Source organism: Lycium barbarum, chromosome 8 (assembly GCF_019175385.1).
Source record: "Lycium barbarum isolate Lr01 chromosome 8, ASM1917538v2, whole genome shotgun sequence".
Lineage (NCBI taxonomy): Eukaryota > Viridiplantae > Streptophyta > Magnoliopsida > Solanales > Solanaceae > Lycium > Lycium barbarum.
Genome location: NC_083344.1, coordinates 10,673,248 through 10,690,086, shown reverse-complemented (window position 1 = coordinate 10,690,086; position 16,839 = coordinate 10,673,248). Strand labels below are relative to the sequence as shown.

Genomic DNA, 16,839 nt, shown 5'->3' with positions numbered 1-16,839 from the left:
TGACCAGATAGCCGATACTTGATTCATTCCAGCTTGTTCAGTCCAGTTCAGTAGAGGGGAGCCACCATTAGATCATGGCGGCCTCTTCTTCTTTAGTTGACTTAGTAGTATTCCGAGCTACGTCTCGTACTTTTATATTCAAACTAGCAGTTCCATGACTTAGACATTTTATGGGGTTTATGGGAAAGACTTAGTATTTGTATTTCGTTTCTGCACTTCTCTTTATATTATGAGACTTTTCGTATTATTCATTTTATGGAGTTATGCCTCCAACTACTTCTCAAACTCAGGAGGGTGTGGGTGGTCAGACACCAACCACTCTTACCACAGAGCAGCGGGTCGCACAGGATTTTCAGACACCACCACCTGGTTTAGCTCCACCACCAGCTGAGGTGGTAACACATCCAGCAGTTCATCCAGGGGGTACAACTTCGGTTACTGGTAGGAGGGCAAGTGCTACAGATGAGCTTAAAGCTTTCATGAGTTTTAGACCACCGAACTTTGATGCTACCCCTATGTCGGTGGGTCCCCAGAGGTTCATAGACAGGTTTGAAAAGATTTTGTGACACTTTTTATGGACATGTTTCTACCTCCTAGTCAGCGTGATGCTTTGCACGATCAGTTTGAAAAGCTTCATCAGAACGACATGACTGTGGCACAGTATGATGCAGAATTCACCAGATTGTCTTGTTATGGCTTTGAGATCATTCCTACTGAGGAGAATCGAGTCAAGAGATTTGTGAATGGGTTGATAAAGTCCCACCGTACCGCCTTGGCTACTGAGGTGCGGAGGTCTACCTATGATCAAGTTCTAGATAGTGCTATGCGTCGAGAGGGATACTATTTAGAGGACAAGACTTAGAGAGAAGGGAAGAAGTCGCGCACATCAGTGGTATCCAGTTTGGCTCCATCTGGGAGCAGTGGTGTTCAGGGTAAGGGGTCATCTAGACCTCCTCAGTTAGCTTCACATAATCATTCTCAGCATTCACCTAGTTCTCAGTCAGCCCCGCAGCGGCAGGGGCAGCAACAACACCAGAGACGTAGTTCTTTTCAGAACATGGCTTATCATTGTTCTTCTTGTGGGAAGAACCATTCAGGCAGGTGTATGAGGAGTTTCACTGGATGTTATACTTGCGGGGAGCAGGGTCATTTGTCTTTTGCATGTCCTAGAGTTGTGGGCGCAGTCCAGTCGGCAGCCCAGCAGCAGGGTGCCATTGCGGCGCCACCTATAGCCGCAGTTCCAGCTAGAGCAGTACCACAGGCAGGTCGTGGAGCAGCTAGATAGGGTAATCAGGGTGCACAGGCAGTGGGTGGACAACCCCGTTTCATTGCTTTGGCCAGACAGGATGTTGATGCATGTGATGCAGTAGTCACAGGTATTCTCACAGTTTGTTCTCATCCGGTATTTACCTTGATGGATCCACTTATTCTTATGTATCCCCATTTTATGCTACTTGTTTGGAGCGAGTACTTGATTACATAGATGCGCATTTTCTAGTATCTACCCCAGTTGGGGAGTCTATAGTGGTAGATCGAGTATATCGTGATTGTATAGTATCTATTCATAGTACAGAGACCTTGGTGAATCTTCACGAACTTCAGATGGTCAGTTTTGATGTCATAATGGGTATGGATTGGTTGGCAGCCTGTTATGCTACACTTGATTGTCGTAACAAGCTAGTTAGATTTGATATACCTGGAGAGATGACATTAGAGTGGAAAGGTACCACAGCCTCTCTAGAGAAGCGGATCATTTCTTATTTTGGTGCCCGTAAGTTGATTAGCCAGGGCTGTTTGGGATTCATAGCCACGGTTCGAGATACTCGAGCTGAGACAGTGACTATAGACAGCATTCCGGTTGTACGGGATTACCCAGATGTATTTCCTGAAGATTTGCCAGGATTGCCTCCCACCCGAGAGATTGAGTTTTGCATAGATACTTTACCGAGGACTCAGCCTATTTCTATTCCCCCGTATCGTATGGCACCTGCCGAGTTGAGGGGGCTGAAGGAACAGATTTAGGATTTGCTTGATAAGGGCTTCATCAAGCCCAGTGTGTCACCTTGGGGTGCTCCAGTATTATTTGTGAAGAAGAAGGATGGTTCCATGCGAATGTGCATTAACTACAGGCAATTAAACAAAGTCACAATCACGAACAAGTATCCACTACCTCGTATAGATGATTTATTTGATCAGCTTCAGGGTGCGGTCTGTTTTTCCAAGATTGACTTGAGATCGGGTTACCATCAGTTGAGGATCAAGAAAGAGGACATCTCGAAGACAGCATTTCGGACTCATTATGGCCATTATGAGTTTTTGGCCATGTCCTTTGCGCTTACTAACGCCCTGGCAGCATTTATGGACCTTATGAATCGAGTGTTCAAGCCTTTTCTCGACACTTTTGTTATAGTATTCATTGATGACATATTGGTCTACTCCCGTAGCCAGTTGGAGCATGAGGGTCATCTGAGGGCGGTGTTAGAGAAGTTGCAAGAACACAAGCTTTATGCCAAATTCTCGAAGTGTGAGTTCTGGTTAGATACAGTGGCGTTTTTAGGTCACGTGGTTTCTAAGGATGGTATTCTAGTCGATCCAAAGAAGATTGATGCAGTGCAGCAGTGGCCTAGACCTACTACTCCTACTGAGATCAGGAGTTTCCTGGGCTTAGCCGGTTATTACAGACGCTTCGTGGCAGGATTTTCAGTAATAGCTGCACCGTTGACCAGATTGACGCAGAAGAATGTCCAGTTCAAGTGGACAGAGGAGTGTGAGTTGAGCTTTCGAAAGCTCAACACAGCTTTGACTTCGGCTCCAGTATTGACTTTGCCTACTGGGGAGGGAGGCTATTCAGTGTATTGTTATGCCTAGAGAGTGGGTTTAGGTTGTGTCTTGATGCAGAGAGGCAAGGTGATTGCATATGCCTCTAGACAATTGAAGAATCACGAGAAGAACTACCCGACTCATGATTTAGAGCTAGCAGCAGTGGTCTTTGCCTTGAAGTTGTGGCGGCATTATTTGTATGGCGAGCCATGTGAGATATTTACAGATCACAAGAGTCTTCAGTATATCTTTAAGCAGAAAGATATGAATTTGAGGCAGCGGAGATGGCTTGAGTTACTAAAGGATTATGATATGACAATTTTGTACCATCCGGGGAAAGCTAATGTAGTGGCAGATGCTTTGAGTAGGAAGTCAATGGGTAGTTTGGCTTCTATTTCTGCCTCAATCCGACCTTTAGCTATATATTTTCAGCGGTTGGCCAATAGTGGTGTTAGACTTGATGCCACGCCTTGTGGAGGGATACTTGCTTGCGTAGTTGCACAGTCTTCTTTGATTGAGCAGATCAAAACTCATCAGTTCGAGGATCGCCAGTTGCTTAAGCTCAAAGAGCAAGTGGAGCAGGGACAGACTAAGAGAGCGACTATTGACTCTGATAGAGTGTTATGGCATGATGGCAGGTTATGTGTACCAGATGTAGGAGACCTGAGGCAGACTATTATGGAAGAAGCTCATAGTTCTCGCTATTCCATACATCCGGGAGCTACAGAGATGTACCAAGACTTGAAGAAACATTTCTGGTGGATGAGGATGAAGAGAACCATATCTGATTATGTGGCTCGTTGTTTGAATTGCCAACAGGTTAAGTATGAGCATCAAAAACCTGAAGGGTTAGCTCAGAATCTGGTTATTCCCGAGTGGAAGTGGGAGAGAATCACTATGGACTTCGTGGTGGGCTTTCCACGTACTCTGAGGAGACATGATTCAGTTTGGGTGATTGTGGACATACTTACCAAATCCGCACATTTTATACCGGTTCAGACTAGTAGTATTCCGAGCTACGTCTCGTACTTTTATATTCAGACTAGAAGTTCCATGACTTAGACATTTTATGGGGTTTATGGGCAAGACTCAGTATTTGTATTTCGTTTCTGCACTTCTCTTTATATTATGAGACTTTGCGTATTATTCATTTTATTCGTTAAATTTTCTCATAATTAGCTTAGAGGGTTCGCCTTATGGGTAGAAGCTCGTCAGGTGCCCGGTCACGGCCTGATTGTCAGATTTGGGTCGTGACAGCCTGAAACAATGAAACAAAAATACTTTGTCACAGACTTATATGTGAATCATAAAATAAAAACAACACAATTTTATATATCTCCATACAATAAACAAAAAGGCTCAACAAATGTCTGCAAAGTCATATTTCCTCTTCTCTAACTCTTGTCATTAAAATGCATTTGTAAATTCAGAAAATTAAACTACAATCAACACAAAAAGAATGAGCAAACCCAAAAAAAAAAAGTAATAATAATAATAATACAAAGATGATGTTTGCTAAGTAACGATAATAGAATCTCAAGAAAAGAAAAAAAGATTATATCTTGACAATTCTTTTACAAGAATCTTAACATATAAAAAAAAAATGAAAAAACACTAAGTACAATATAAATATCTTTGTAATTGGAAGATAGAAGCGCCGATTACCGATGGTCAAAGACAAAAAGGGAAAAGTAATAGAAGGGGTGCGGCAGCTAGAGAGGGAGAGGATTGGAGGAAGATGTTTAGATTTTGAAGATTTTATTTTGGACAATTGCCCTAGCCTTTATGGCCATTTAACTTATTCACCACTATATTTCACCTTTTTTTTCCTTCTATAATAGTACGTAAACGAAAGTAAATGCAAGTACTAACAAATTTTAGTAAGAAAATTACTTTTGAAGATATCCTAAATAATAACTACATATAATTTGCATTAAGTAAAATAGGAAAAACCTAACTTCTATATGATATCGTTAATTTTTGCATATGATCCTACTTCAATTATATTAAGCTCTTAATTTTATATTTTTAATTAGATTTATAACGATTAAGTTTTAAAATAGTACTATAAGTCTAACCTTTCTGCATATTTAATTTGACTATAATTAGTAATCAGTATCAAAGATAGATGGAAAATAGTTAATTTGATATACTTAGTTATTCAAATGTAATTTAAATTAATTATATGGAACATATATAAAAGATATATTTAATTGAAATAACAAAGGACCATATCATTATAACGTTTTTTCTCATCTAGATCAAATATAATTAGTTATATAATGTAATTGGGTACAAGCTAGTAATTGTTTAAATTCTAGTATATAATTAGTTACAGTTGTTTACAATCAGTTAGATATGATTCAATTCTTATTTTAATTATAATTGGAACTTACATGTAATACTTATTTAATAAGAATTTATAATATAATTTATGTTTCAATTACATGTTTGGCCAAATTTATAAAATACTTTACTTAATTTTTAGGAATGTCTTTTGTCAAAATAGCTTTCAAAAGTATGTTTGGAGAAAAAGTAAATTGTGTTTGAATAATTCATTTGATAAGTGGTTTTTTAGTATTTGATAAAAATATTGTGTTTGACGAATCTTTTCAAAAAGTGATTTTACGTATTAAACTGCGAAATGATAGTATTAAGATTCATTTTACAATTAGTAATATTCTCAATAGAAAATGATTTTTAGAAGAGTTTAAGTAAGTTTTTTTATTATTATTTAGGAAAAACTTATCACATAAAATTTAAAAAAAAAAAAACATTTTGAGGTATTTAATCAAATATAAATATAGTTAAACGCAAAAAGGGAGGAGAAAGAAATTTGTATTTATATTTGAGAGAGATATTAGCTATATTAATGATATGTAGTTTTACAAATATAATTTTCTTGGAAGGATAATTTTGTCTTGAAAGAATTAACTTTCTTCCTTGCTTTTAAAAAAATAAAAATTTATAACTTTTTCCTAACATCAGAAAAAGCAGTTTCTATTGTTACTGCAAAACACTTTTTTATTTTGGCCAAACACCTCAAATCTCTAACAAGAAAAGTGTGTGACTATCAAAAAGTTCTTTTGGCTCGCAAGCAGCTTGCAGTAATTATTTAAAAATGAGTTCTTAGATAAGTGAAATTACTTTAAATTATTTAAGATAATTAAGGTCGACCGATACATAAATTTCTCTACAACTACTAAAGTCTTCAATATATAAATACTTGTCTAAAATAAGTGCTTAGATATATAAAGTTATTCTAAATACTTACTTAAAAATTATAAAGAACTAAAACATACATAAATTTATCTCTATAACTATTAATAACAATTTGAATTTTCCATATAAAATCATATAATTAATATCCAATAAATACTGTAATACAATAAAATATGAGTTAATTAAATATTTGAATTTACATATAAGCACATACTCGTTGTTTAAATCTGATATAACCACATATTCAAATTTAATTAAATGTAATTAAATATTTACTTAAATTACTTCTGACACTTATAAATAATATTTTGTTAAATGTGACTTATGATATGTTTGTTAGTTTTATTATACACTAATATATAAACCATATTAAATTATTAACATCCCTCTTGGAATAGAACTTAATAACATCTAAAGTATTATAAAATATCAAATAAGAGTCATAAGAGATACAAGACACTTTTGTATACAAATTCTCAATTCGTAGATACAGTGTATAATTCGATTTATACGAATGACAATAACATACTCAGTGTATTTCCACAAGTAAGGTCTTGTGAAGATAGAGAGGTTGTTTCTGATTGATCTTTGGCTCAAGTAAAACATATCAAAATCAAGTATGTAAAGGAAAATCAGTAGTGCAGAAGTCATGCTAAAAATAAAGGAGTTAACAAAAGTTATAGTTTTTTAAACTTTATATAATAGTTTTTCACACATTAATTAGATATTTTCATTATGTTTTAAATTATAATTGGAACTTAGAATTAATACCTATTTAATGAGAATTATTATATAGCTAGTTTCTTATGTGGACTTAGAGATTAGCCATATTAATTTCTTAATACTTAGTGTAAATTAATAAAATAAAATTATGTAAGAATTTGTATAAATAAGAATTTGTGGTTAAAATACTACTATTTCAATGGTAACCTTACGTGCATAAATAAAATTATAGCTAACTATGGAAGTATATCGTCACTTTAAATTTGTGGTTATTCATTTTGTCATGACAAATAATTGTACTTATTAAGCAAATTATTTTTACTTTTTCTCAAATATAACTTGAAGAAAAAATATTTATTTATCTTCAAGATTTTTTGTCAAATAATTTAATGTGGCTAAAAGATTACTATTGCTACAGCAAATTTCAACTCGTGGTAAAACATAATGATTAGCTACAAAATTTTATCACAATAAATTCATGGCTATATCATGTCGTCATGATAAATAATTGTAGATATTAAACCTACTATTGCCACGGTTTCTTAGTACTCGAAGCAAAAATATCCATTTAGATATAATATTTTGTTTTAAATAACTCTTTGTGGCTAAAAGGTTACTATTGCTATAGTAAGTTTCAACTTGTGACAAAAATTAATGATTAGCTACGAAATTTTATTATAGAAAAAGGTCCGTGGCTATATAATTTAGCTATTGCCACAATTTTTTAGAAATTTAAGCAAAAGTTTCTATTTAGCTACAATATTTTGTTTTAAAAAATTTATCGTGGCTAAAAGGCTGCTATTGCAACGGTAACTTCTATCGCGTCACAAAAACTTATGATCAGCTACAAAATTTTACTGTAGCAATAAATTTTGTAGCTATTTAGGTTATTATTGCCATGATTGTTAGCAATTATAGCAAAACTAACGAATTAGCTTTGTCAAAAATTTTTGTGGCTAAGGAATATTACATATTTGTAGATAGCCGTAAATTCAAACTTTCGTGGCTATTACTAGGTATTAGCCACGATTTTTAAATTCATAGCTAAGATTTTGTAGCTATATATACCTTACGTTGTAGTGCCTAGTTATGAACAGGCAGATTTGACCAGGGGTGAGGATGTGGCCTAGTTGTGAGCTCGGGTCCGAGGAGTGAATCCGGAACGAGTGCTACATGGACACCTTGGGTCCCCTGCAGGTCATGACTACTGAGCAATGATATCAGTTAGCATGTGTGTGTAGCGTGTTTATGGTTATTGTTGGTAGACTTATTCCGTTGTTCGCTTCCGTTGATCTGACTTTTGATATCGTTGGGTGACTTGATTGTTAATATCCTTGATTGACTCATTGTTGGGTTATTTGATTATGTGTTATTGGCTGGCTTGTCTATTTTATTGATTTTATAATTTATGCATGATACTAATCTTAGTCGGCCTATGATATCTACTAGTACATAGTGGTTTTACTGATACTACCTTGCTGCATTCTTTTGAGTGCAGATTGTGAATTAGAGACTGCTACCCGACCTCATATCTAGCGTTGAGGCCGTTTGCTGACAGATTTAGGGTGAGCTTCTATCCATTCCAGGCCGCCCGAAGATCTTCTTTTCTGATGTCTATTTCTATTCTAGACATTGTGGTTATTTATTTAGACAGCAAACATTCCTTAGACATGTTTTGGATTAGAGTCCTGTATGGTGACTTTTGGATTTTGGGTTGTAATAGTTAGTACTTTCGCATTTACTTTCTTATTTTATGGCATGACTAAATTTTTGATTTATCTTGTGCTTGAATGGTTAATAAATGATTGAATTGGTTAATATAAAAATGGACTTGAATGTGTAGATGGCTTACGTATTAGTTCGCCCACTAGGAGTTATTGTGGGTGCCAGTCATGGCAGGTTGGGTCGTGACAGATTTGGTATCAGAGCTTTAGGTTCATCAATCTCATCGTACAAGGACATGTCTAGTAGAGTCTAGCGGATTGGTATGAAGACGTTTGTACTTGTCTTCGAGAGGCTACCGGACACTAGGAAAATTCCCTTTTCTTTCTTTCTTTCGTGCTATTTGATTCCAATTGGTGTCTGACTATCCTTTATTCTCTCGCAGATGGCAAGAACACGTGCGGCAGCAGCCAGAGGTAGAGGAGCATGTACAGGGGCTGCGCCAGTTCAGGACGGAGTTCCAGCAGTTGATCCCATGCCTCCAGTCGCTCCTAATGAAGCCGCGAAAAATGCAGCCGCACCTGCTCAGTCAGCGACAATACCAGCTCCGCCACGGGCTATAGCTACTCCAGGTTTACTAGATGCGATGGCTCAAGTGCTGAACTGATTACATGGGTTGGCACAGACTGTAGCGATACTGACCATTCCAGCAGGTAGGGGTGCAGAGATATCAGCCCCAGGTCCGGACAGAGTTCAAGCTCCGAGAGTTCAACAAGCCGCAGCCGTGGCTTCTCGCTTGGATGAATTTTCAAGTTTTGAGGCATTTTCGAGGCCAATTGCAGAGCCGGTGATGACCAGTAAGGAGCATGATTTATTTTGGAGGTTCACTAAGATAAAGCCTCCCGTTTTCTATGGTACTGAGTCAGCGAATGCGTATGAGTTCATTATAGATTGTCATGAGAGGCTCTATAAGATGGGGGAGGTGGACAAGTATGGTGTTGAATTTGTGACTTTTTAGTTCTTGGGTGATGCTAAGTTGTGATGGACGGCATATGTGGAGTGATGGCCAGTTGGGTTACCTCCGTTGACTTGGGTTTAGTTCTACTCAGTGTTTCTGGATAAGTATGTTCTGTGTACTCCGAGGGATAGAAGGAAGGATGAGTTTGCTAATATTAATCAAAGAAAATCGTCTGTTGCTATTTACGAGTCCCGTTTCCATTCCTTGTCCTGATAAGCTTTTCAGTTGCTACCTACTGAGGAGAAGAGGATCAGGCGTTTCATGAAGGTATTCAACATTGGACTTCAGCTATCATCTCTTCAGCTTGTAGCCACTGGGGCTTTATTCCAAGAGGTAGTGGAGCATGTCTGTATTGTTGAGGGGATTAAACAGGAGGGTTATGCAAAGTAGGCAGAGAAGAAGGCCCGAAAGGATAGAAATTTCAGCAACTCCTTCTCTAGGGGCTAGAGTTCTCAGGTGTATTCAGCACGTCCATTTCAGTCCGCTATGCAGGTGTCTGTTGGGGGCCCATCAGGGGCTAATTATTAGTCTTCAGGTCAGCATGAGGGTTATACTACTTCATCAGCTTCTGTTCAGCGACCTACCTGGACCGTGCTTGTTATGAGTGTGGTGAGGTAGGGCATATTAAGAGGTTTTACGCCAGACTCAGACAGTGTAGACAGGGGACTCAGTATCAGGCTCCTCAAGTTCCATTTGCACCAGATAGAGGAGGTAAAAACCGTGCACCGGCAGGGCGGGGCGGTCACACCACAGGTAGGGGTGGTGCTTAGGCTAACCGAGAAGGTCCTCAGGCAAGCAGAGATGGACAGCAGCCCGGCAGGGGCGGGGCTCAGATTGGACAGGGTAATCGCGGTGGTTCGCAGGCTACAGAAGGGCGAGGTCATTTGTACGCTTTCCCAAGTAGACCCAAGGCTGAGGCCTCCAATGCTGTCATCACAAGTAGTATCTCAATTTATGACCAGATGGCTTCTGTTTTATTTCATCCGAGTTCTACTTTTTCATATGTGTCTTCATATTTTGCTGTGGTATTGGATATGATGTGTGATACCCTTGATGCTCTTATCTATGTATTTACTCCAATTGGGGATTCGGTGGTAGTAGATAAAGTCTACCCTTCTTGCGCGATTACATTTATGGGATATAGTACTTGGGCGGATTTAATGATCCTAGATATGGTAGACTTTGATGTCCTCATGGGCATGAGTTGGTTGTCCCCGCATTATGCAATTCTAGATTATCACTCCAAAATCGTTACCTTAGCTATGCCCGGGGCATCTAGACTTGAGTGAAAGGGTAACCTTAGTCCCCTCGCGAAGAAAATCATATCCTTCGTTCATGTTAAGAAGCTAGTGGAGAAGGTTTGTTTAGCGTATTTAGCACATATCTTTGATACCTGCGCAGATACTTCATCTATTGATCAGGTTCCAGTGGTACGCGAGTTTGCGGATGTGTTCCCTGTGGACTTGTCAGGTATGCCACTTGACTGTGACATTGACTTCTGAATTGATTTAGACCCAGGGACTCGTCCTATCTCTATTCCACGTTATAGGACAGTGCCAACAAAACTCAGGGAATTGAAAGAACAGTTGCAAGATCTTTTGAGTAAGGGATTTATTCGCCCGAGTGCCTCTCCTTGAGGTGTTCCTGTGTTGTTTGTTAAAAAGAAGGACGTGTCTATGCATATGTGTATTGATTACCGTCAGCTGAATAAGGTCACTACCCGAAACAAGTATCCCATTCCCCGTATTGATGACTTGTTTGATCAGTTACAGGAAGCTTCTATGTTCTCTAAAATTGACTTAAGGTCAGGGTATCACCAGTTAAATAATCAGGTAGAGGATGTCCCTACGACAGCTTTCAAGACCAGGTATGGGCACTATCAGTTCTTGGTTATGTCTTTTAGGCTTACATATGCCCCAGCTGTGTTCATGGATCTGATGAAAAGTGTTTTTAAGCCCTTTTTAGACTCATTCGTAATAGTGTTCATTGATGATATCCTGGTGTATTCTAAAAGTAAGGAAGATCATGAGAAACATTTGAGGATTGCTCTTGGGGTGTTGCGGGAGAAGAAGTTGTATGCTAAGTTCTCCAAGTGTAAATTTTGGTTGTCTTCTGTGTCTTTCTTGGGGCATGTAATTTCGAAGAGGGTATTATGATGGATCCACAGAAAATTCAAGCAGTCAGGGAATGGGCTAGGCCCACTTCTGTGATCGAAATTCGTAGTTTCGTGGATTTGGCTAGCTATTATCGTCGGTTCGTGAAAGGGTTGGCCTCTATTTCTTCTCATTTGACCCGCTTGACTCGGAAAGAGGTACCTTTTCAGTGGTCCGATGAGTGTGAGGAGAGCTTTCAAAACCTCAAGACATTGTTGACTACAACGGCTATTCTAGCATTGCCCGTGGAGGGCAAGGATTTTGTTATTTATTGTGATGCTTCACGTTCTGGTTTGGGTGTTTTTTTGATGCAGGAAAATAAGGTGATTGCTTACGCTTCTCAACAGTTGAAAGTGTATGAGAAGAACTATCCCACTCATGACTTAGAATTGGCAGCAGTGGTGTTTGCACTAAAAATCTAGAGGCATTATTTGTATGGTTTACACTGACCATAGCAGCTTGCAGCATGTGTTCACTCAGAGGGATTTGAACTCTAGGCAGCGGCGATGGATGGAACTGCTGAAAGATTATGACATCACCATTCTGTATCATCTTGGTAAAGCAAATGTGGTGGCTGACGCGTTGAGCAGGAAGTCGGCTAGTATAGGAAGTCTGGCTCATTTGATCTCTTCAGAGCGTTCATTAGCTAGAGAGGTTCAGACGTTGGCTAAAAGTTTTATGAGGCTGGATATTTCTAACATGAACAAGGTGTTGCCTTGTGTTGAGGCTCGGTCATCGTTTCTGGAGCAGATTAAGGCTATGAAGTTTGAGGATGCTAAGTTGTGTAAAATTCGTGATAATGTGTTGCGTGGAGAGGCCAAGGAGGTCGTGATTACGAAGAGGAGCTTTTACGGATTAAGGGGCGCATTTGAGTGCCACGTGTGGGTGATTTTATCAAGACTATTCTGACAGAGGCTCACAGGTCGAGGTATTCCATTCATCTTAGCGCTACTAAGATGTACCGCGATTTGAGACAACACTACTGGTGGACTAGGATGAAGCGTGATATAGTGAATTTTGTTGCTCAGTGTTTGAATGGCCAGCAAGTGAAGTATGAACATCAAAAACCTGGGGTTATGCTTCAGAGGATGCCCATTCTTGAGTAGAAGTGGGAAAGGATAGCAATGGATTTCGTAGTTGGTCTTCCGAAGACGTTGAAGAAGTTTGATTCGATCTGGGTTATTGTGGACAGGTTGACAAAGTCTGCCCACTTTATTCCGGTGCGGATAACTTATGACGTGGAGAAATTAGGCAAGATCTACATTTGTGAGGTGATTAGGCTACATGGGTTCCTATCTCCATCGTTTCCGACAGAGGCACAATGTTCACATCTCGATTTTGGGAGCTTTTGCATAAGGAATTGGGTACTAGGTTGGACCTTAGTACAGCTTTCCACCCTCAGACTGACGGGCAGTCCAAGCGGACTATTCAGGTTCTTTAAGATATGCTTCGGTGATTGGGATCAGTTCTTACCATTGGCCGAGTTTACATATAACAATAACTACCACTCGAGCATTGATATGGCTCCATTTGAGGCGTTGTATGGGAGGAGATGTAGGTCTCCTATTGGTTGGTTCGATGCGTTTGAGGTAAGACCTTAGAGTACGGACCTTATGATAATGTCCTTAGAGAAGGTGAAGATGATTTAAGCTAAACTTCTGGCAGCACAGAGTAAGCAAAAGGAGTATGCGGACCGTAAGGTCCGAGATCTTGAGTTTGGGGAGGAAGAGCAAGTATTCTTGAAAGTCTCGCCCATGAAAGGGGTGATGCGGTTTGGGAAGAAGGGCAAGCTTAGCCTGAGATACATTGGGCCATTTGAGATTCTCAAGCGTGTGGGGGAGGTAGCTTATGAGTTGGCTTTACCTCCGGGCTTATTGATACGCTCAAATTACAACTATTAATGGTATAACGCGGACGTTGTCAAATATAGTAACTCAACAAGGTTGGGGTTGAATCCCACAGAGAACAATATGTAGGCAATTTAAGCAGATTAGGAATTATCACTAACATTAGCTAGACCGAACACATCAATGGTGGTTTTTGATAAGGTTTTGATAAAATACGGAAATACAAATTCTAATCTAGAAATCAAGTAAATTGATCAATGGCCATAAGTAAGGAATTAAGGAATCTATTTCTCAAGTAACGATCCAATTTATTTCACGAATTATAAATAATAGCAAGTTTATTTTATTTAGCCTCGCATAATGACTCTAAATTAACTTCTCCCGAAGATTAACTAGACTACCCAATTGAAGATCCCTCAAGCAATTAGGAGCATTAAGAACACCCGAATATGGATACAAGTGGTATCGCCTATTCCTAGGTCAATTTCCATTAGATGAGGGTTAACGCCCCAAATTCATGTTAATTATTCTATCCCAACCCCGTTCTTCCTCTTCCAAGTTTCAAACAAAGTTAATGTGAAAGTCCTAGGGTTAGCTACTCACTTGAGAAACGTTGAAGAACAAGAATAATTAAAATAACAATAACTTACTTGATTGAAAATAATGTCGATCAATAAATAAGCACAACAAGAGTATCAATCTTAATTTGTCACCAAGAAATTCCCATAAACAAGGATTAAATAAAAGAAAGAATATTTACATAGGAACCCTAGCCTCCAAACTTGTGTTTTATGCCAAAGATAATTTTACAATGCTCTCAGTTGGCTTTTTAAAAGAACTGGAATAGCAAAAATCGTCAAAGTCCATGTTCTGCTCGGACTGGACCGGAAAACCTTCAACGCGAACGCGTGGCAGACGTCAGCACCACTTCTCTTACTTCAGCGGGAATGTCTGACGTACTAGCGCGAACGCGCAGAGTAATTTTCCACCAAAATTTCCAAAATCTCCAGTTGTTTCCAATGATCAACTTTTTTCCTCTTTTTTGCTTGTTTTCCACACTTAGGCTCTAGGGACCTCGTATTACCTGAAACATAATAAAAACCACGTAAAATCACATAGACTTGCTTAAAAACAAGTAAAACTTATAGCCGAAAAGCATCGATTGTGGCGTAAAATCACGCTACATCAACACCCCCAACTTAAAGTATTTGCTTGTCCTCAAGCAAGACATACAAACCTCAAGCAAGCCATACAAAAAAACGACTCAATCTAACACCTAGATATCATAGAATAATAATGTCTACATTGGTTTTGATTTTGAACTACCGGCATGCATGTTTTTCTTCCAAGGACCACCCCAATTTTCTACTTTAAAGCAATATACACAACTCAGGAACACTATGACTAGCAATGAAGCTTCAATGCATGACATTACATTATCGAACATATTATGATGCACACAAACACTACTTTAGGCGATCACTTTATTTTGCTCAATTCTCATCCTTATGCCCTCACATAGACCAAAGAATGTCCCAACACACATATCTACACATGCAAATAGGCTTGCCCTTATTTTCTATGTTTTCATCCTAGGCTCGCTCGGTTGTGATCACATTAGGACTTGTTTTGGCTTGTAATGTAGTCTTAAGGACGGTTAGGATACTTTTTGAATATTAGTGACTCACCCTCCTTGAACACTACAACATCTCTTCACCTTAATTCACCTCTTTTCTTTCCAACCCCTTTATTTTCTTTCATGTTTTCAACCTTGATGTGGTTTTACTCCTAACCAACTTACAAATATTTTTGTGTTACAATTTTCTGGTTTTTTTTATATGCAACTACCACATCGAATCTCCACTAGAAAACTCCACCACCCCCAACTTATGTTTTTAACATCTACTCAACATTTAATTCACCCCCAACTTAGGCATTTTGCCTCATCTATCTAGTAGCATCAAGGAGGGAACGGGTGCGAAGATGGCTTAATTGCACAAAGGGTAAGGTTTCATAATTGGCTAGCCAAGAAAAAGGTCAAAAGGCTCAAAAAGGGAAACTAGGGATATTTAAAACTTTTGGTAAGGCTTATTTAGGCAAAGTGACTATTTACACAAAGAAAGCCTAAGATCATCTCACAACCAAACTAACTTTCGAATTTCATACAAGACCAACCGGGCAAGTTCTAGTTTATACATGCATAAACAGAACCAAACTAACAGCTCACACACACATTGACATAAGGACAATTATTTTTACACTTGTGACCTCCTAAGTAGTCATTTATCACACACAATACCCTAATAATCATAATTTCATATAAAGAATCAATCATGTCAACCAATAACTGTTCTAAGTATGCATTTTTCAAAATTTCGAGGGGTCCAAAATTTCCAACAACCATAACAACATGCCATCAGTTACAGAGTAACACCAAATAAGTCACAACTGCTCTATTCAACCTAAGCAACATCCTAAACATGCCAGTTTCAACAAAAAATATAAAACCCCTCAGGAAAAGAACTCTGCCAAAGAAAAGTCGAGGGGGGTCCTAAACACATATTTACAATAAAACAATACCAGATAGCCACCCCCAACTAAAAACTTTGCAGTGTCCTCACTGCATCACATAAGCATACAAAAAATCTTAGGCATACCTGCTAGCACTGAGTGCTATAGTCATCTCTGCTCACCCTCGGAGCTGGAGCTGCTGGGCTCTAGCAGGACAAAATCTTCCTCATTTTCCTCCTTCTCATTCTGTGATCCGCATACACTCCTCAGAATACTCATCATCTTGTTCAAAAACTTGCTTTGCTTTTTGGCGTGCTCTCTTGCCTTTTTATACCTCCTCTCCATCTTACCCTGCTTTTCCTTTATATGCTTCAGCTCCTCCACTACACCTGCTAATGTCGGACCACCAGATCTAGAAGGAGCTGTAGATGTGCCCTCTCCAGATGGGCACGAAGGGAGACTAGCCACTAGCTGCTGAATCCGAGTGTCCACCCCATGGACCTAGGTGGAGATATACTGAAAAGGCCTAGAGGCCTCTTGCAGTGGTGGCAAGAGTGGTATAGCTGGAGTAAGAGCAGCGCCCCATCAGTCGAATCTGATGCAGTAGAGGTGAACTGCACAAATGACAGGGTTGCTACATCAATCTTTCTTTTCTTCTGCACATTACCGGGCCCTCTCTTATTCAATGGATGAATTGGTCCACCGGGCCCCTTTTCTTTGTCACCTGGCCTTGTAGGCACCCCATCAGTGGAGCACAAATAAGTGATCAACGACGGGAAGAATAGACTATTAGTCCTTTCAAGCACCACCTCCCGTATTTCTCCCATAATAAGCCTCCCCGCGTCAACAGGCAGCCCTTCCATCACAGCACAAATTAGTTTAG

The 16,839-nt window shown here is 39.0% G+C and overlaps 1 protein-coding gene across 1 annotated transcript; it reads left to right on the top strand.

Annotated features, from left to right (window-relative positions):
- The first annotated feature begins 263 nt into the window (after positions 1-263).
- On the top strand, positions 264-1,285 carry LOC132607680 (uncharacterized). Its single transcript, XM_060321767.1, has 3 exons — positions 264-547; positions 598-784; positions 932-1,285. Exons 1-3 carry the CDS (start codon positions 264-266, stop codon positions 1,283-1,285), a joined length of 825 nt encoding a protein of 274 aa, XP_060177750.1.
- Positions 1,286-16,839: the final 15,554 nt, after the last annotated feature.